This window comes from Vitis vinifera, chromosome 13 (assembly GCF_030704535.1).
Source record: "Vitis vinifera cultivar Pinot Noir 40024 chromosome 13, ASM3070453v1".
NCBI classification, from domain to species: Eukaryota; Viridiplantae; Streptophyta; class Magnoliopsida; order Vitales; family Vitaceae; genus Vitis; species Vitis vinifera.
Genome location: NC_081817.1, coordinates 15,875,277 through 15,897,664, shown reverse-complemented (window position 1 = coordinate 15,897,664; position 22,388 = coordinate 15,875,277). Strand labels below are relative to the sequence as shown.

At 29.4% G+C, this 22,388-nt stretch overlaps 1 protein-coding gene across 4 annotated transcripts in view; it reads right to left on the bottom strand.

Annotated features, from left to right (window-relative positions):
- Positions 1-2,028: 2,028 nt before the first annotated feature.
- LOC104881227 (inactive protein RESTRICTED TEV MOVEMENT 2-like) overlaps positions 2,029-22,388 on the bottom strand; it is a 28,621-nt gene continuing 8,261 nt past the window's right edge. For 3 of the 4 annotated variants that reach the window (XM_059742072.1, XM_059742070.1, XM_059742071.1), the window contains 2 exons: positions 3,814-4,028; positions 2,029-3,361 (listed from right to left, as the gene is read on the bottom strand). In XM_059742072.1, coding sequence (XP_059598055.1) covers positions 2,148-3,361; positions 3,814-3,955 — 1,356 coding nt within the window. In that variant the 5' untranslated portion in view covers positions 3,956-4,028 and the 3' untranslated portion in view covers positions 2,029-2,147. Of the gene's footprint in view, positions 3,362-3,813; positions 4,029-18,741; positions 18,807-22,388 lie in introns of those variants that run through there. The other variant, XR_009467419.1, reaches the window with a different exon arrangement.

Sequence of the window (22,388 nt, the reverse complement as noted above, 5' to 3'; positions counted from 1 at the left end):
GTCTTCCTATTTAATAATCAAATTGAGTTAGATTTTGTATATCTCTATATGTCTATATGATTCTTAATCAAACATGTTTATAATTTAATTAACCTATTTATCTAAAAATAAACTTGAAATAAATCAAATATGAATTAAATAATTTAAAAGTATAACTAATAAGTTAATTAGCACGAGATCATTAAATGGATCAATTCGGATTAAATTCGTGTTATGTAAGTTGACCTGAAAACTACCTATTTATTAAATGAATTATATAGGTTGATATGAATGTGATAAAAACTTATTTATGCTCAATCTAAACTACGAAAAATGTATTGAGTTCAAATTGACAAATTGTATCAAACTTTGTCACCTTGCTACAATTCTTTTTATTAGTACGTCTCAAAGTTTGGTATCCAATTCAATTGTACCTAATAGCCATAAGTTTACACAATGTCTATCCATGTGAGTGAGATTCAAAACTCGTCCTAAATAGACTTAATGTGTGTATTTGCGTTTTAATTCATTTGGATGATGTGGTAAAAGTGGAGAGACCCTTGACTTTTTGTAAGAGTCATCCGCATGCAGCCCTCCAATATGCAAGAATTGCTTCAAGCTTATTAGATAGTTGAAAATATAAAAAAGAATAAAAAAAAAAACCGGAGATAAATAACCGATAGAAAAGCAAAAAAAAATCGAGGATAGGAGAGAAAAACAGCACATAATTCCAATAAAGGATAAATTGAATTGTGATCTTTTTTTTTTTTACTTGGATTAAAGTTTTGGAAAAAAAATTTTGATTGTCTTTTTGAAATGTTTTAAAAACCCTTCTTAATTATTTTTAGGAATAATTTTTTCTTTTAAAACTCAAATATGAAATATAATTTTCTTGACTTAAAGTCTATTAGGTAGTGATTTTAGGAAACATTTCTAACATTTGAAAATCTTCATCTTTCAAGTATTAGAAAAGTTAAAAACACTTCATAAAATTACTACTAAACGCACTTTTAGAGTCCGTTTGACAATAATTCTAAAAAACGTTTTTTATATTTTTATTACTTTAAAATTTTGTAACATTTAAGTGTTAAAATAGTTAAAACCGTTTTTTAGAATCACTACCAAATACATTCTTATTCTTGGGTATTAATTTTTTTTTAAAATATTCTCGATTGAATATGCAATTATAGTTTTAAACATACACAACATTTGAAAAGAAAAAATAGTAAGAAAGTGAAAGTGGAGGAAAAGAAAAATAATTACAAATAATTCCAAAATGTAAAAGTTGAAATTTGTTCATTTGTTTGTATTTTAGAAAAAAAAAGCATTGCAAAACCTTTTCCACAAGGTTTCCACAAATATTTCTCAATTAGTTTTAGGAATAAAATTGTATTTGGGAACTTAAATATAAAAAATAGTTTTTGTAACATTTCCATGAAAATATTGTGCTTATTTAGAATGTGAAAGTTTTTAAAATATTTTTCATCTTTTTAGTTATCGTTGAGAACACTCTATAAGAACAACTCGAAGCACCTTAAATTTATTCTTAACTATAACATATTTTTAGTATAAAGTCTGAAAACAATCTTTTATTAAAAGTTTGTCAAACGTGATTCCCAAGTTAGAAAATTGTTTTATATTCATAAAAATAAATAATTATTTTCAAAAATATTTATAAAACAAGCCCCCTAAAGTATTATGTTTTTTCAAAACTTAATTTGAAGTTTTATTTTCAAAGTAAAAAAAAAAAAAAAAAAAAAGTTTTTTTTTCAATTATTTTCTTAAATTAAGGTGAGTGTTGGTTGTTTCTAAAAACCATTTTGAAAGAACCCAAAAAAAAAAGAAAAATTGCTTTGTAGTTTTTAAACTCTTTAATTTGGTTACTATGGTTTTCATAATATAAACCAAAATATTCATATTAACACTTTTCTTTATATTTTAAATATTTGTAATCGTTTTACATTGTGAGTCCCATAAAATCTTTTATACGATCTTATTCCTTTCTAATTTCCAAGCAAACCATGGTTTCCCTTGTCATGGGAATGGAAATAAACAATATTCAACCATTGATTCAATGCCAATTTACTTCACAGAGTGGATAGAAATATACAAACACTACAACATTATGACAATCCAAGGGAAATGCATTACAACTTCGAGATCAACATTTACTGCTTCTTGAGATTTTCAGAAGGCCAATGGGTGTAGGTCATATAAGCGCCAAGTGCCACAATTACCAGGGCTGCCACACCCATATTCAACAACAATTTTCTGTCTTCCTCAGCCTTGGGGGTTATAAAGTCCTTCACAATCTGCTTGTATTTCCCAGATTTATATCCATCGACTACCTTTTTTGTTGTCCTTCCTATCTTTGTGGCATTGCTGTATTTCTCAGTTGCAGCCTTTTGATCTAGACTATCTGCAGGTCCATCAATCTTTTCCTTTCCTACCCTCTTCTGAATAACATTTTCAGCCGTCACTTTTGATTCTTTGCCTAGCTTCTCACCGCCTTCGGTTTGCTTCTGATCAACAGCCTTTCCCAAAGCATTCTGTGCACTGCTTTCAGCGGTCAATTTTGATTCTTTGCTTATCTTCTCGCTGCTTTCAGTTTGCTTCTGATCAAGAGCCTTTCCCAAAGCCTCCTCTGACTTTTCCGCTGCAGTAGGCTTCTCCATATCATCATGATTTGTTTTGCCTCTTACCTCGCCTGGGGTGGCTTTTTCAACAACATTCTCAGCATTCTTGGACCCCTCACTTGTACTTTTTTCTACTCGTTGATCTTCTCCACCCTTTTCGGCCTTTGCCTTATTGCTTTGTGCTTTCTTGGAGCTCAGAGTTTCCATATTGTTTGCGTCTGTTCCGATATTGTCTCCAAGGCTTGAAGTACTTGCTTTTCTAAGATTGGCGTCTTCATCCTCTGGAGACTTTAGCTTGGTCGGAGCTTCCGTACTCTTTGCTTCTGTTTGGCTCTTGCCTTGAGTGGTTGAAGTTGTTTGTTTTAGGTCACTCGCCTCATCCATTTCAGACTTTAGCTTGCTGGGAGCTTCCTCGCGTTTCCCCTCACCACCACTGGTTGAAGCACTGGGCGGTGATACTTCTCGAGGGCTTGGAAGTTGGGAATCCTTCTCATCTCTTTGTTGTGTTGGTTTGGCCTGCTTTTCTTCGGAACCAACTTGCGTAATATTCTTCGTCTTCTTCTGGAATGTAACATAAAGAATTCCATTCCCGAACTTGGCTTGAATACCACTTGTAGTACAATCTTCTGGAATAGGAAAAGCCTTATCGAAACGGATCCATGTGTTGGGCTGAGATGGGCGCGTTCCACGAACCCTGAGCATGTCCATGCCTTGTATTTGAATCCCAACTTGCTCCTTGGTAAAACCTGGAAACAGGGGGAAAAGCATGTCAATATTGGAAGAGCTCTTCATCATCTCTCCTCTTGCAAATCAACCAACAGTTACAGCACCTATTGTTTGAGACCTATACTTGGCCAGAGCTTAGGAGAATTGAAAAAAACATTAGGATGATGACTAACTATAACCAATTCATCCAGGCAAGTACATACACGACTCAATTCAACTTAAGTTCTAATTATATTTTTAAAACTTTTAAGTATTAACAATGTTACAAGCACTTTTCAGAATCACTATCAAATAAATTTTTAACCCAGATGCATGTAAATATGTTGAAGTTATGCACGAAACAACAATGGAAACACGACAACATATTAATTATTGAGGACAAGTAATATAGAAATTGTAAAATACACAATCTAAATAGGCTATTGGTGGCAATTGGATGAATGAAACAAATAATAAATAGACTTATACGAACCAGGAACATGAACAACTAGAACAGCACTTCCTTCTTCTTGTTTCCATTCGGAAGTGGGCTGCAACTCTTGATAAACCTGGCGCAGCGCAGGTCGTGAACGGCTGGTTGTAGATCCACGGGGGGGTCGTTGCGGCGTAAACATTTTGGTCCCTTGTTTGTCTTTAATTTTCTCGGCGTGCTGTCCTTGATTTGCTCCGTACGTGTGTATGACCAACCTGATGGTTACTGTATCTTAGAAGTGGGTATTCGGATATCTTATTAATGACAATGATATTCTTTTTTCGTATCCTCAAGTCATGCATGAGGTGTAACTTGTTGTGAGGATAAAGTTGAAGTTCCTTGTTTGCCCTCTACTCCTTAATTTCCAGGCGTGTCAAAGTTCAATTTTTTGCCCTCAAGTCTTAAATTCGAATAATGTTCTGAAAAAACTTTTTGGTTTACATTGCAAGACTTACATAAATAATTCTCAATTATTTTAAGTAATAAAAAATAATTTTCGACCTTATCCATTAAGATATTGTACCGTTTTGTACATTGCAAAAGTTTTTAAAGTATTCTTAATTTTTTTTCCATTGTTGTTAGAAATATTATGTGAAAATAACCGAAAACATCTTAAATTTATTTTTAAATATATTATGTTTTTAGTATAAAGTCGAAAATTTATTTATTTTTATCAAAATATAAGAATGGGCCCCACCAATATTTGAGGAAACAGTTTCCTCCAAATGAAGCAATGGGATTAATCTCCTTTGAAAGCAAAGAAATGGATTAGGGAGAGTTCCCACTAATCCCAAATATGTTTAAATAGAGTTTCAATATTTAAATATTTATTTTAAATATTTAAATAAAATAAATATTGCCTATTGGAGCACATTTTTTTAAAACGGATAAGGTAAAAATCATGGTTCTTCGAAACCATGATTATAACCAATATTAAAAAAAAAATTCATAATTTAAATTAATAAAAATCCTTTTCTAAGATAAAAATGTTAAATGGTTTTTTAATTAAAATGAATTAAAAATAAATACCATTTGATAAAATATGAATAATAATATGATAATAAAAATCTACATGGTTTTTCTTATATTAAAAATGATAGTATTTTAGTGAATATTATGAATTATAAATAATAATCTTTTATTTAATAAAGACATAAATTATTTTTTTTGTTAAAAATGAATAAAATATCTTTAATACAAAAGTTAATAATATTTCATTTAAATGAATTGTAAAAGCATGTGTAATTCACTATTTTTTAAAATATGTAAATAAATCAAGTTTTTAGATATACATAGAGGTGCAACCACCAATTCCAAGTTAACACATCACAGATGATGATTGCACTAACACATATTCATATTCTCAGCGTGGGCAAGAGGCAAATCCAAATGGAAAGGCATTGAAGTAGTTGGAATACAGGGGAGAACTTTTTACCTATAAAAGGGAGACTATGAATATATAAGTAGAAGAAGATAATATAGATATAAATAGATAGTTTTTCTTTTTTTAGGAGTAAGAATGGGAGTAACTTAGTTTTAGTTTTTCGATTGTAATTTTATTTTTTTTATTTTTTTTGGTAACCTTTCCTTAATTTTCATATTAATGAATTTCTAGCTTTTACAATTAATCTTATTTTTCAGTCTTCCAGTTTCAACTTGCAAATTTACATTTCCAATTCTTTTCTTAATTTTCATCATGCTTAGATAATCTTTAATACTCCAAGGGGTGAGATGAGTTGTGGTCTTGTTATGATAAATCCCTTGAAAACATGACATAATATTTTCAAGTCTTAGGTGAGATGAGTATTCATGCCCTTATCACATGCATATGATTGGGGTGTATTAAGAGTTGCACAAAAGATTCAAGTCTTAGGTTTCTTGTAAGATGATAAGAAGTCCATAACCGGTTTATGGATTTGGGCAATCAATCAGTGACTACAGGGCACTACCTCTTAATTGGAGGGATGACTTGTTTTGGTCATTAGGATAGTTTTCGCATGGTACTTGCACTAATATGTATGGTTACACATTAGATAGGACCTATGATGAATTATGACATTAATTATCAGATAGTCATGATTCAACAAACTACTATACTATTTAGACTCTTAAACTTGAGAGGATATTAAACCTATCTTGAAGTCATTAGTGGCTTTAAATTATAGGTCAAACTCAAATATGGTCATATATTCCATATGGATTGTTCACTATTTATGGAGGCTAATGGTAACTGATATTCTCAATAAAGGCACCATGATATCTCATGGGTTTAAGATAGTGTATCCATTTGGGTAATCCTAAAAACATGATTAGGAAAATTATAGTTATAGTAATTCCTTAATTTTGATATACTATTTTTGTGAGTTAGATTTTGTCAACTGATTACATAATAGGAGAATTTGTAACTCAAGAATTATAAAGGCAATCTTGAGGGGATAATAACACTTTTTTTTTACACTAGTTCACAAGGAGTCTGTATGCAGTGAATAGTAAGTTACGAACTTGAATTTGTCTTAATGTAATGCATAAGATACAAGAATGCAGTTGATTATCTATAATAAGATATTGAGTCAACTTCAAAATTAGATTCTGAGAGAGCTAATATTTTCCTATGGGTTCCAATAGTTCCCACTTGAGTTCCTAGTTAATTGTGACATGATTTTTGAGTGAATGTTGGGTTCTTAGTTTTCTTGGGTGCATAAGGGCGTTTTGGTAAAATTATAAGGTTGCATTAAATCTTATCAATGGCTCTTTTGGACATATCCTATGAAATTACAACAAGTGAAGCTTGAGTCATGACCTACTATCCACTACATACAAACTTCCCATAAACTAGTGTTTGTAATTTAACAAAGCAGTGTTATCAATTTATCAAGATTACCTCTCAAATCCCTAAGTTACAGATCTACCATTATGTGATCAACTAACATATTCAGCTCTCAAAGAGCAAATATCAAATTTCACTAAAGAAAAATTTATGACCATAGTCTTCTTGATCATATATCCTTTGGATCATCTAAGGGGATACATTATTTCAATTCCATGAGATATCATGATGACTCTATTGAAAATACTTATTATCATCGGCCTCTATCAATGTGACTCAATCCATAAAGATATATGACTATATTAGGGTCTCACCAATAGGTTATAAAGCCTCTTGTTGATTTTGACATAAGCTTAATATCTTATCAAGGTTGAGAGTCCATGCAGTATGGTAGCTTTGTCAAACATGACAACTGATAGTCTTACATCTTGATTCACCTTAGGTCCTCTCCAATTTGTAACCATACACATGAGTGCACTCACCATGGGAAATCACATCTTGATGACCAGGACAAGTCATCCCTCAAATTAGGAGATAGTACACTACAATATCTACTGGATTGCCCAAATCCATGAACTAATAATACACCTAAGTTATATGCAATACAAACTATATGGGTGTGTATTCTCTGATAACCAATTGCCACATAAGGGATAATAAAGGCAACTAGAAACATAAATCAACAAATTTATCAATGAATCTTAATTTGTTATATCATGTCATGTTTTCTAAGGCTCTCTCCCAATAGCTTAAGTCTTATAGTTGCTTGAGTAAGTGAAGTACATCCATGAGTCACCATATCTTGTTAGGTATTACATGATTAAAGCATGCATTTCAACACCTTATGCTTAGGTTGTATGCATTAAAACACTTGATCATGTGACACCTCATGCTTAGGTTGCATGCATTCCTAACACCTTATGCTTGGCAAAGGACAAGCAACAAGGTGATACACTTAATTGCTTAATAAAGAGCAAGCTAGAAGCTGATGCACTTGGTTGCTACTTGGTATAAGACAAGCAATAAGGTGATGAACTTGGTTGCTTGATAAAAGACAAGCAAGCAGGTGATACTCACACTTAGCAAGGAGCTTATTAAAAGAGAAACTCAAAAATATTATTTACAACAAAACTAAGGTTGATACACATTGTACCAAAAGTATGCTTAATTTGTTGGTGTAAAAGGATATGCAAAATATTCTCATGTAAGGACTAAAATATCAGAATTTTCAAAATTTGGATTAGTTTTTGAAGAGGAATAAGAATAAAAACATTTTTTATTTTTTTATTTTTTGGAAATCAAATCCTACTCTCATTAGGACTTTGTTCCTCTCTTCTACAACATATTATGGTTCCTCTTCATTCCTATCTTATTTTGATTCCTATTCCCATATAACAAAAACAAGCTTAATTTTTTCAATATAAAAAGAAATGTAAATTACTCTTATACAAGGTTTAAAATATTCAAAATTGATGAAAATATTAGTGTTTGGATTTGTTGAAAATATTAGCTAGGCGAAAATTCAAAAAAAATAAATATTGGTGAGACAAAGATTAATCAAAATTCATAGAAATATTAGGAAAAATTATAAACAAAATGATAAAAACAAGTAATAATATACATACTAAAATTGTTTTATTGAAGAAAATAATATACATATATATATATATATATGTGTGTGTGTGTGTGTGTGTGTGTGTGTGTGTGTGTGTGTGTGTGTGTGTGTGTGTGTGTGTGTGTGTGTGTGTGTGAGATAAAATTTATGACATTTGATAATAATTTTTCATAATTTAAACTACATTTAATATATAATAATTTTTAAAATTTTATTTATAAATTTATATTTTTCTTATATTTAATTGCTATTTAATGAAAATTATCATGATGCTTTTTATATTTTAATAATCAATCTAATGAAATTTAAAAGTTTGATGATTAAAATTTAATGTTTAGTAAAACTTTTTTTTTCTTACATAAATAAAATATTATTTAGATTTAGAACACAAATAAGTATATAAGGTTAATTTCACTTATATATTTATCTACTCTCTCATGTTTTGATTGTCTTTGGCATCCTCAGTCAGTCATAACTTAATCCACTTTACCTCCATTTCTTGTCCTTCTCTGTTGAATTTTATGCAAAAGTATGGTAGTTTAAAAAAATAGTTTGCTAACTATCCTAGTGAAAAAAATATTTTCAATTCTATGTAATTTTTGTCAATTAGAAAGAGAAAAGTAAAAATAATCTCTTGAAAAGACTATTCATAATAAAAAATTTAGAGGCTAAAATCATCTATTCATATATATAAAGAAAAAAAATTGGGGAGAAATTGTCGTTTGAAAATACGATTTTCATTTTAACTAATAATATATTTTAATAATTTTTATTATAAAATTAATTGATTTTATGTTTATTATTATTGATATATTATTTATAAATATAATATTTATAAAATTATAAATTATATTTATCATCTCATATTAATTAGAAAAATATTTTGGTGTTTATCACGATTTTTAAGTGCCATAGCATTGTATAATTAATTAAAAATAAGAAAACACATAGCATTTATACAATAACATAATTAATATAAAGATATGTACAATAAAATTAATTAATTTTATTTATTAAATTTAATATTTAAAAATGATTATAATTATTGGGATATTTATCAAAAATAATACTTATAAAAATATAAATTATGTTTAACATCTAACATTAAAAAAATATTATTTTATATTAAGTTAGATATTGATTTAAAAAATATTTTAGTCTTTATCTCTAATTTTATCTTTAAATTAATTCAATTAATTATAACTATAAATAGAAACTAATTTAGTTTTATATTATTTTTATTTATAAGATAAATAATATTTATAATACTTTTTGTTTCTTTCACTTTTGGATATAAAAAAAACTATTATCAATTTTATGTGAAAATTGAGTTTATAAAAAAAATATTATTAATTTATTAAATAATTTTTTTAAATTTCTAAATTAATTTTATTAAATAAAATTTAAAATTAAAACTATTATTCTTTAATTTAAATTTTCAAAATAAAATATACAATAACATCTTTTTAGAAGAATGTTGTCGTACCACAAGGCTAACACTACTTCACACATTAACCCAACAACGCTTTGCATTACTTCACACACTATTACATTGCACCACTTTAGACAATACCTATGCAGCAATCAATCGGTTTGACATTTCACACAATTTTACCATTTCAAGTGTTGTCACTTCTTCTAAAACACTTAAACACTGCACAATTTCACACAATTTTACTGTTACAAGTAGTCACTTCTTTTGAAACATATAAATGTGTCTTTTTTTAAAACACACTCTTTATCCTACACACTACACCCATCCTACCTTCAAAACTCTTTACTTACCATCTTCACTCACAAAATAAAATCCACTTCAATCTCCATCCTTATTTTTCTGTCATTCCCCATATGAAACCCAATTTTCTTCTTTCCATATCCCTCATTTCTCTTTAGGCAATCTTCTTTACATATCTCCTCCATTTCTTTGGAGGCTCAGGCCACTTATCTTAACAAGTAATAGTTTTACTATTTTTATTTTATTTTTATTTCATGTTATTTTGTAATGCATGATTTTTATTGTTATATAAGTTTTTTAATTTATTTGGATTGATGTAACATTTGTTTGAAAAATATTTGTTGGAAATTATCATTTTAAATAGATTAAATCATTAAAAATAAAATAAAAGTTATATTATTTTATTCCTAGGTAATATTTTTGCTCTAATTTGTTTCATTTTTATTTTGTAATGCGTGATATTTATTGTTATATATATTTTCTAATTTATTGGATTTATGTTAATTTTTTTAAAATAATATTTGTTGTAAATTATTATTTTATAGAAATGAACAATTAAATCATTAAAAAAAAGTGATATTAGTTTACTTAATTAATATGAAATGATAGTAATATGGCTTATGTTTATCTATCAAATAATATGTTTTATAAAATATTAAAATAAAAAATAAAAAATAAAATAAAAATATTATATGATATTTTAATAATAGTAGTTGTAAATATAAATATAAGTAAAATGATAATGGAAAATAAATTAAACAACATATTGGGCATGTTAAAAATATTAGAGAAAAAATGTAGGAAGACGTGTAAATAATTATTATATTTGATTTAGTAAAAAAAAAAATTGTATGAAAAGGATAAAATATAATGAAATTATATATGTTTTATTACATGGTGAATTTACGCCATGGTAAACAAATAGATTCATAATAAAATTATTTTCAAATGAAAATCAATTATAATAGTGAATTCCTATTTATATTTTTAATAAAAATATGAAATTTAATAAGGCAGTGTAATAAATAGATTATTAACAATAAGTTTGTAATTAACTAATTAATGAGTTTGAATGTGTGAATATCATAAATTTAAAATATTTGAAAAAATGAATATTAAAAAAGAATATGAAAATTAGTAAAAACATTAGAAGTTGTTAAAGTCAGACGTGTTAATCGATAAAATGGTGAAATACATCATTGGGCAAGTATTTATTTTGGGAAAAAAAATAATAATAAAACACTAAAAAATTATAGAACATATCATTATATTAATGTAACCCAAATACCAATAGCTATATTATAGTTTTAGTGATTTTATGAAGTATTTCTAAAATTTTTAATATTTAAAATTTTTTTATCATTCAAGTGTTAAAAAGACTAGAAACGTTTCTTAGAATCATTGTCAAACACACTCTTAATATTATTAATATAATACATGAACCTCATAATTCAATAGATAAAATGTTTTTCTATATTTTTTAAACAAATAATTCAATTTTGGGATTGAGGGAACTAGTATTTATTTGGAATTATTTTTTAGAATAGTTTTCTGTTTTTCAAAACAAAAAATATAGAAAATATGTTTGGCAATGAACAACTATTTTCTATTTTTTATTATTAAAAACAAAAAAAATGTGTGTTTTTAGTTTTTTTTTAAGGTTGTTTTGAGAAATAATTATATAAATATATAGAATAATTAAAAATAAAACACTATTGTAGACCCCAAAATTTGTCTTTATTTTATTTTTTTATTGATTTTAAACCTAATTTTGTTCTTAGATTTTAAATCACAATTACATGTGATATTTTTTACTCACTCACTATTTAATTCTTAGTTTTTATTATTTTATATATTATTTTATTATTATTTTTTAATTATTATTATTATTATTATTATTATCTTTTTTTTCTTTTTTCTTATTTTTTCTCTCTTTTCACTCTTCCTATTTTCTTCCCATTCTCCTCTCTCCTTTCTTCCCCACCTACCCTCACCAACCCCATCCCCCCACCCCCCAAGTCATGGAGACACGCCCCCTCTCATTTATTCTATGATTTTCTTTTTTATTTTTTTTGGATTATTTTTTTTCTCCTACCCACTCTCATTTCTTCCCTTCCGCCCCCACCATGCTTCTTCCACAGTTGGCGCCCCGACACCCACACACAATTCCCCCCACTCTCTTCTCTCATTTTTTTCCTTTCATTTTTCTCTCCATTTTTTTTCCGTTTCGGATTTTGTCCTTCCATCTTCACTTCCTCATCTTCCTCCAAGACACTCACCACACCTCCATTTCAAAGACATCCTCTACACCCACACGGCCGTCCCCCATTTTTTTTTTCTTACCTATTCCAATTGCTTTTCTTCCCCATTCCACAAGCCCCCCTCATTTCCTTCCTTCTATTTTTTTTTTTCCTTTTTCATTTTTTTTATTTTATTTCCCAAAAAAAAACCATCAATCCCTCTCACCGTCGGCGAGCCACTGCCGGCCAGCAACTCCCTCCTTCCCTCTCTCATTCTTCCATTTCCACAACTTTCTCTATCACTTTCTCCTCCTTCCAAAATTTGAAATTGTGTTAGTTTTTTTTTCCTTTGATTTTAATAGTTGATTGTTGTTGAAATTGGACTTGTGTTTGTTTGTGTTCCTTATATTTGGGCTTTGAGATTTGGGTATAAGCTTATGTATTTATGTTTGATTGTGGCTCATATGTTTAGGCTTTGAGATTTGGATACGCTTGTTGTTTATCTTATTTGGACTTAGGTCTATTGTTTATTGGTTCTTTGTTTTGGCTTATTGGATTGGGCTTGAGATATTATTTCCTATGGTCATATGTATTATTAATTTGAGCTTTGTTAATTAATATGGAATTTGAGTTAACTTTTTATTGGAGAATTAATATGATATTTGGAATTGCTTTTTATTTTTAAGTTTAAATGATTTGCGAAGTTGTTTTGAACTAGGGTTTTAGCAGGGTTTTAGAATGGTTTACTTCACTCCAAGGGACAGGAAATATCGGAATGGGCAACGTCCCAATAGGTCAGTTGGAGATGGATATTGGAAGGCCACCAGAGCTAATAAAGAGATCAAATTTGAGGAGCGAAATGTGGGGTACCGGAAAGTTTTGGTCTTCTACCGAGAAAGCGCTCCTCACAGAGTCAAAACGAACTGGATCATGCATGAATTCAGAGTTTTTGAACCTCCAAAGCCTCCAAGAAGAACTGGTGTCAATGATACGAGGGTATATATGAAGTCCTTTATTCATTTATCCTATGTTTTGTGTTAAGACGCTTTTGTAGATTAATATCTATCATAATGTTTCTTGTTTGTTTGTTTGTTGCGGTTGGATGATTGTGTTGTATGCAGAGTCTATAGGAAAGACGAAAGGATCTCTGAAAGATCACGTTATGAGTCTCGGCTCGATGAATCAAGCTCATCAAGCTCTAAGATTCCAAGACTTGAGCTTAACCCTAATCCTAATGAGGCCGACAATCCATATGAGTAGTACCATTATAATAGCAGCGAGATGCCTCTCCAAACCCCTCAAGAACATGATCATTTTGCTCTAGAAAGCAACACCCAATTCCCTATTCTGGACCCTAGTGTCTTGATGCCATTGCCCACTACTCATCAATCTACATACTGTTGGGAATGAATTTGGAGGTCAGGGTCTAGATAACTTTGATATAATGAATGTCGCCTTTGGCAATAGCAGCTTTGATGCAGGGAATATTATTGACTTTGGCAATGTCCCTGACTTGGATGTAACTATCGATTTTGGCAACGTCCCTGGGTTCAGTTCAACTGATTATGGAAACACGGGTTTATATCCTATAATTAATTATGGCAACGATGTTGCACCGATGTCTTCGAACATGAATGACAACTACGGCCTCCAGCTATAGTAGTAGTTGTATATGCTGGGTTTCCTGGACATAGTAGTGTTGTTATATGAGTGTATTACCTGGTGGTATGATATTGCATGTCATTAATGTTATAGCAATTTCTGACATATAGGAGTAAATACATGTACAATTTTGCGCCCCAACACTAAGTTTTTCTTTCTTTCCTTTTTTTTTTTTTTTTGTTTGAATATTGTTTATATAATATTTTCTTTGTTTTTTTCATTTATCTTTGTACCCTGTTTAGCGTAACAAACAAACCATTAATAACCTAATGAAAAGAAAAATAGAGAGATGAAAAACATCTAACACAAGATTTAATGTGTTCATGAGTTCCCTTGCTGTTTCTCAGAAGTGATAAAGGTTGATTTTATGAATGGTTAAGAAAATTTTAAATCATCAAATACTTTTTAGTTTAAAATTTTGACAATTTTCTCTACATGTATATGGCACAAATGGAGCTCCTAGGTATATCAAAACATTCTAGTACCTCAAATTCTGGTACTAATACTAGGAATCTCAAAATAATTTATCAAATAAGTCATCTTGAAAATATGATTATTTATCATCCAGACAACTAAGATTAATATATAAAATATTGTCCTACACATCTAAAAAAAAAAAACTATAAGAAGTGACTGATGATGTGGAAATTAATATAACAAGAATCAGTGATATTTCCACGTTTTGTTGTTGGTCTTCTTCTTCATCAGCAATTGCGCATCCTCATTTCTTTGTTTCTCTCAATGATCCCGTAAATATCTTTCTAAAAGCAGCTCATTGAATAGAATTTGGGATCTAAATATGCAACCCACTTCTTTCTTTCTCAACATGCAATATTAATATTGAAGAAGCTAACATTTTCATTCTTTTGGATTCATAAGCCTTTTGTTCAAAGTTGCAATGACATTGGAAATTAAGATCCTGTCTATAATCTAATAAAATGAATACTATCGATATCTTAAGATTATCTCTATAATTCTTAAGTCTTTGATTCTCCTATTATGTGATCAACTAACATACTCTAACTCCCTAAGAGCTTAATTATTTCAATTTCACTTAAGGAATTTTTATGGATACAAATTTCAGAATCCCATATTTTTAGAATCACCCAAGGGGACACATTGTCTCAAACACATGAGACATCATGGTGTCTATCTTGAGAACACTTGTTGTCACCTGCTTTAATCAACAACGACACAATCCATAAGGAATATACGATGACCTTAAGGTCTCACTAGCAGGTCAATGTCATTGACAACCTTAGCACTAGCTCAATGTTATCTCAAGGTTGAAAGCTCATGGAACATAGTAGCTTGGTGGAGTTATGACTACCCAAAATCTAATGTTATGACTCACCATAGGTTTTATCCAATTTGTAAACATATACACTAGTGCAATACTCACCATGAGAAACTTATCCCAATGACCAAGGTAGTTCATCTCTCTGATTAGCAGATAATGCACTACAACCTTAAATGGATTATTTGAGTCTATGAACCAACTATGAACTAGTCATCAATTTGCAAGGAACCCATGTCTTGAATCTTTTATGCAACTCCTAATGTACCCAAACCATGTACAATGCAAGTAATGTAGGCTTGAACGCACAAAAGAAGAACCAAAATCATAATATAAATATTAATAAAATCTATTTATTATTAATGAAATTCATTTATTAGTATACCATGTCATCCTTTTCAATGCTCTATTCTTACAATTTCATGGTCAATTTGAGCATAGTTTCAAGCCACGTTGTGTTAGCTAAAGGCATTGAAATTGATAAGTATAAGGTGAAGGTAATTGCCATAACCTTCCCGCTTCTAAGACAATGAGAGATACAAGATCTTTTCAAGAATATGTAGGGTTTATAAGAGGTTTATTCAAGGATTTATTAGTATAGTTGGACTAGTGTGCCCATTGTTGACTAAAGATGAACCTATTGAGTGGATCAATGAATTCTAAGAGGTATTTCAGAGGCTTAAGCCTTTGATTATCACCACTCCTATCATGTAGCCATCATTCTAGTGTTACCCTTTGAGTTGATGTGTAATGCTAGTGATTAAGCCATATGAACCATGCTTGGGAAAAAAATAGACAAGATGCCCCATGTGATGATATTCTATTCTAATAAATCTTGAGATAGTACCCAAATGACAAGCATTTCTTTGAAATATTTCAATTAAAGAAAGAAAGAGAGAAAGAAAGAAAGAAAAGAGGAAGTGGGTTGACATTCATAATTCAAAGTGTATGATTTAATTGAAATATTATTATTTTTATTAAAGTGGACTTGTTTAGATGTACGTACTACCTAATACCAAAAAGGGTCAGTTTGGTACTAATGCAGCTTCTTAGAAGAATTGTCAATCATTGTATTAGAAGGGACTCAATTATAATATAAAGAAATTGGGTATTAGAGAAACAATCTTTTTCAAAAGTACCATAATTACATGCAAATTTTTTTTTTTATTTTTTTTATCAAATATAGGTAGAAATGCTATCAATTTATTCTTCTCTATGTTTTGAAAATATAAATATGTCAAATCATGGTGAGTTGAAAATTTCTCAATAGACCGGCAAGAATATTAATAGGGAGGTAACTAGCAAAGTTGTGTTAATTATATGATCTTGAGGATATTAGGCCCTTTCTCATTTGATACACACCTTGTAATAATCTCATCAAGGTAACATTTGAAGACATATGGATCATCCCATAGAAATTCCTAAATTTTTGAAAGATACTTTTTCAATCTTTAGCACTCCAATCTTGAGACCTTGCCTACTACCCAATAGTTTACAATGTGTGAAAACTAGGGCACTACATAGGCAACTAATATTTCTATGAATTTTGATCCTTTCATTAATTTTTATTTTTATTTTTTTGTCAAAATATCCACTAATATTTCCTGATATATCTTGATATATTGGTAAAATTCAAGAATTAACATATCTGTGATTACCAATGTTTTCATCCTTACTAGTGAGTGTTACTCCTTGAAATGATAAATTGGACTACCAACCTAACCAAACAACTATGGGTGTAGGTGATCAAGCTCTAACAGGCTCCTTAGCTTGTGCATCACTCCCATCAATCTTGTGTACCGTCAATTCCTTTCCATTCCCAATCCTTTTCATTTCTGTCTAGGTTTGATGGTAGCAGTGATAGTTACAAAGCTGACCTTGTTGCCAATTAGGGCTTCACTCTCCTTAATCTTGTGTACTATCAAGTCCTTTCCGTTCCCAAATCCTTTTATTTTCTGTCTAGGTTTGATGATAACATTGATAGTCACAAAGATCACCTTGCTGCCAATTAGGGTTTCCACCGTTGTCTTGGCATTGATTATCACAAGACATTCAACTTTATTATCAAACCTACCGCCATTCACATTATTCTCACTACTGATCGAATGAAGTTGAATAATTTTTAAGGAAAACTAAAGCATATCATACCATAATGCAGCTGCATATTCTATTGTTGTATTAAAATCCTATATCTCAAATTAAAGTTGAATAACATATTCTCATGTCTTATTAAAGCATTTATCTATCTAAATATTCTCTACAATTTAATTTTAATTCTGCATATCATTCTTTCCTCCATGCATGACACTACTTGAAACCAGAATACTACTAAAAAGTGAAAATTATACAAGTGATATCAAGTTTTCTGGTTTAATTACAATATTTAAAAATTTTATATTCTTTGTTTATTAATTTAAAAGTGATTCAAAGATAGATTATTAATGAAGCTAAAACTTACTGAAAGAACAATGATATTGAAATATATCTCCAAAAAAAGAAATGAATAAGAAAAGAGATGAATGAAATCAATTATAATAGTTCTCAGCAGAAGCATCCCATTTGGACTTTGTGCCAACGTCCATCACAACTTCAGATGATTTTGCACTATGTATTGGCCTTGATGGACAATTGGGTGATTGTTGCTCTCCTTAACCTGTAAAAAAATTTATGCATACCTTAAGATTATATATATGGAAAAATACAAATCCAAAACAAGAGAAAGGGAATGGAGATGATTCTTACTATTTTCCATCCAACATGAGCACTGCACTTTGAACAGTACATGCTGGCCACATCTATTCTATTTGAGTTATATAATATCCATCTCTAATCTCAACAGATTTAACACTAGTTGAAGCTTGATCAATGTTAGGGTGAATTCACAATATTCCAACAAACACTAAAATTTTTCTACCCTTTCTTTGTACAAAATTAAATAGGCAATAGCAACTAGCAGCAATAAATAAATAAAGAATTTTTACGTGGAAAACCCCCCAATGCGAAAGGAAAAACCACGGGACCTAGTCTAGTTCAAACTTCCACTATCAATAATAATGGGTTACACATGTCTTCTCTAGAATAATCTCTTAAAGCTGCCAAATACATCAAGAGCACATATAGCCCAAAACACTGTTACTGTAGAAAAACACGGGCAGTAACACCAGTTCTTGGGCTCAAAATCTGATCTCCACCATTCGGATTGTAGCTACTCGAGTTTCAAACCTCTTATCCAAATTTCAATTTGATTGGACCTCAAATGAAGTGGGATCATCTTGTTGATGAAATATGGACAAATGAGTTTTTTTTCCTCTCTTCTCTTCTCTTGTTTTTTTTTTTTTTTTTTTTTTTTTTTTTTTTGTAATGTAACTGACTTGGTCTCCAAGCATATGGGGGGGCCACTCCCTCACATACAAGGGAGCCCAACAATCAATTGCCTTTCTTCCTTCAAAGCTCACATTCATCAAACCACTGCCATATGATATATTTCATGTACTCGTACAATTATAAACAAGCATGCAATATTTCAAAACAAAGACGCAACATTCAAATTCAAAATCTTACGCGTTGTCACAAAAGAGGAACCAACACTTCTCCCTACTACGATGTGAAGCAAGTTCCTACAAGAATAATATTAATATAATATGTATGTTATTACTCTAACTAAAATTATGCACACACAGACAGAGATATAGATATCTTAATGAGACCATTAAAAAGAGCAAGGTGGGTTTTGCAATGCAAACAATAGAACCACACATCTAATGTGGATGTGGACAGGGTGATTTTGAACAAAATGCCTAATTTATGAGAATGAAAATATCAACTTCTTTAATAACAATATGAGAAAGAAAGACCAAGATAGACTTCTCTGAAACAATAGTACCCCTTAATAAAAATCAATGAGAGAAACAAAAAAGGATACTTGATCTTATGATCCAAGGAGAAGATGCAAAATTGAGAGAATTGAGATAATAATTTTTTTTTTTATTGAGAATAATTTGTGATGCCTTTCTGACTACACTCTCCCTATTTTATATAGAAGAAACTGAATAAAGTAGAAACTAAATAAAATAAAAACTAATCCAAAGAATCCTTTATTCCTTAAACCAGATAAAAACTAATTAAGAATAAAAACCAAAGATTGAGGGATTCTAAGGATCCGGGTTGTAACACTCGATTGATGAAGGAGTCCAACAACAAAACACGTTGAATGTGAAAGCAACTACACCTTCTTCAAAGCTATTCTTACGCAACCCCACTTCAATTAAAACGTCAATTAGAGAAAACAAGATAACTCTTGCAATTGAGATTTTTTATTTTTTTACTTTTTTTATTTTTGTGATTGGTTGTAATTCAATTAATCAAATATGAAGCATGTCTTGTTATTTTTAAAAAAAATTAATTTTAAATGAAATTTTGTGCTTTATCTTTATTTCTTTTCTTTCTTTTTAGTTTTTTTTGTTTTATATTTTATTTAATTGCATTAATCTTAATTTTCATCGTGGAATTGATTGATAAAGTCATAATTATACTTGTCATTTATATCAGGCATAACATCCATTCTTTTATGCCCATGGTCGCCTTTCAAGTTACCATGTATTAATTGCTAATTTTCTTCTCTATGATCTTGTTTATGATCTTTTCTTATGGATTGATTTTGTGGAGGGATTAATAATTGTATTTGTGAAACCAAGATTTGGTTAATCTCAGTTTTGATGATAACAAAACAAGGTTTAAAACTAATGATTATATTTCAATTGTGATTAGGTAAGACGATTTCCAAAGTGGCAATCACATAGACAAATCAAGCCAATGAGAAATCATGAAGAAAAAAACCGCCTCAAAGAGAAGTGTTTTTCAAGACTCAAGCTTCATAAGATCTCTTTGGAAAGTTGTTGGTGCACTAGGATTTTCATACATTACATTCTTTACTTATGCACCAAAATCATCCAAGAGTTTTTTTGTTTTAAATATTTTAAAATTGGATGATTTCATGTTTTCAACTAAAACCTTGTGTCAAATGTTTTTCAAACTTGTTTAAAAAAGTTTTAAGTTGAAAAAGTTGGTTGTTGAGCCAAAAACGGCTCAACCGGTTGAACCGGATGAGGAACCGATCAACCCCCAGCTCAACTGGTCGAGGTCTGGGTCGACCCTCAACTCAACTGGTCTAGGCCTGGGTAGACCACTAGCTCAACCGGTCGAGGTCCGGGTCGACCCCCAACTCAACTAATCGAGATCCGGGTTAACCCCGATCGAATGTTCAAAAAAATTTCTCTTTCTTCTAGAACGATTGTTCAACCGGTCAAGGTTGAACCTCAACCGGTCGAGGTCCGATCTAGGGGCGGTCAAGGTCCAACGGTCACCTATAAAGCATTAAATGTTAACGGCTAGTCAATCGGTCGACCCCCAACTCGATTGGTCAAACCCCTAATGGCTAGTTTGATCGTTTTCTTCTACAAAAAGACTTCAATCTTCATTGTTTCATAGGTTTAACCTTCCCAAACCTTTCTTGAATATATTTGAGTCTTGGAAGAGTGTTTTTTTAGTGCACCATTGTTCTAAAACTTGCAAAACTTTAATGCACCTTTCAATCCTAGTTTTCTTGTATCATTTGAGCTTAAAGTTTTTTTACTATGATTTTGTAAGATCAATTATTTGTATATCTTTAAGAAGAAGATTCTCAAGTGTGGGGTATCACTTGAGTGGTTGTTCAAGAGTGGGGTATCTCTTGAAAAGTGTAAAGGGTGCTTGGAACCAAAAGTCCAAGAAGGTGGATTGGAACCATAATCCAATTGTATTGCTTGAAGGCTTGGTTTGAAAGCCTTAAATTAGTGGAACCTCAAGCTTGGGATTGAAGCTAGAGGAGAGTGAATGTAGGTCGGGTTGTGCCGAACCACTATAAAATCTTGTGTTTGCATTCTCTCTTCCCTACTCTTTTAATTTATTGCAATTGTCTTTATATTGTTTATTATATACTTGCATATAATTGTCTTTTACATTCACATAGTTTAAATTTACAAAAAGAGACCATCACCCTATTCACCCTTCCTCTAAGGTGATTACCATATATTGGATTAGCTTAATTTTTCTAACAGTATTATATTCATCTTAAGAATTGTATTTAATTTGATTGAGGGTTATTTTATATTAATTATTGAAAAATGTCTTGAAGTTAATTATTCACATTATTTTACAAATCAATGTATTTCAAATTTATTTTAAAATATTTATTGATAATTATCTTTATTCTCAAATTTATTTTTAAATATTTATTGATAATTATTTTTATTATTATTTAATTATTTTACTATTGATCGCAATCAAATTAATTTCAATATAAAAAAAATGATGTAATTTCAATTTGGAAAAAATGATGAAGGAAAGGAAAGAAGTTGGGAATATAATTGTGATAAAACTAAAATTATAGGCATTTAATTAATTTTAAAAATGATCGAAAATAATTTATCAACAAACTACTCTTAAAATTTTGGAATAATAAATTCAACTATTCATGTGACTTTTTTTTAAAAAAAAAAATAATGATGGATTAATTTTCAATATTTTAAGTTCCTAAAGTTATCATAACAAATTTCAAATTTATTTTAAAATATTTATAGGAAATATCAAATTAAGAACAACGAAAAAAGAAAGCAATGAAGAAGTTTGGAAGATAATTGTGATGATAGTTATTTGTACCATTTTATATATTCATATATTTTAATTAATTTTAAAATATAAATAATTATTTAAAATAAATCTTAAAACTCTCATATTTAATTTAAATGATCTTATTTAATATGATTAAAACATAATTCAAAAAAGTTTTATATATTTAAAATAATAAATTCAACTATTTATATGAACTTTAAATTTTATATTCAAAAGGGTAATAATATAAAAATGAAAGGACATGATACAAATAATTAGTAATTATAAAACATTAATGATTAAAATTAATTTTCAATATTTTATATTTCAAAAACTAACCATAATAAATTTCAATTAAAAAAAAAAGTTATTTGAAGTATTCATAAACTGAAAATTAAAAAATTTATGTGTTTAATCAATTTTAAAAATGTTTGAAAATAATTTATCAATAAAATTTAAAACTCTCAAATTTAATTTAAATCATCTTATTTAATATAATTAAAATATAATTCACAAAATTTTTGTATATTTAAAGTAATAAATTCAACTAT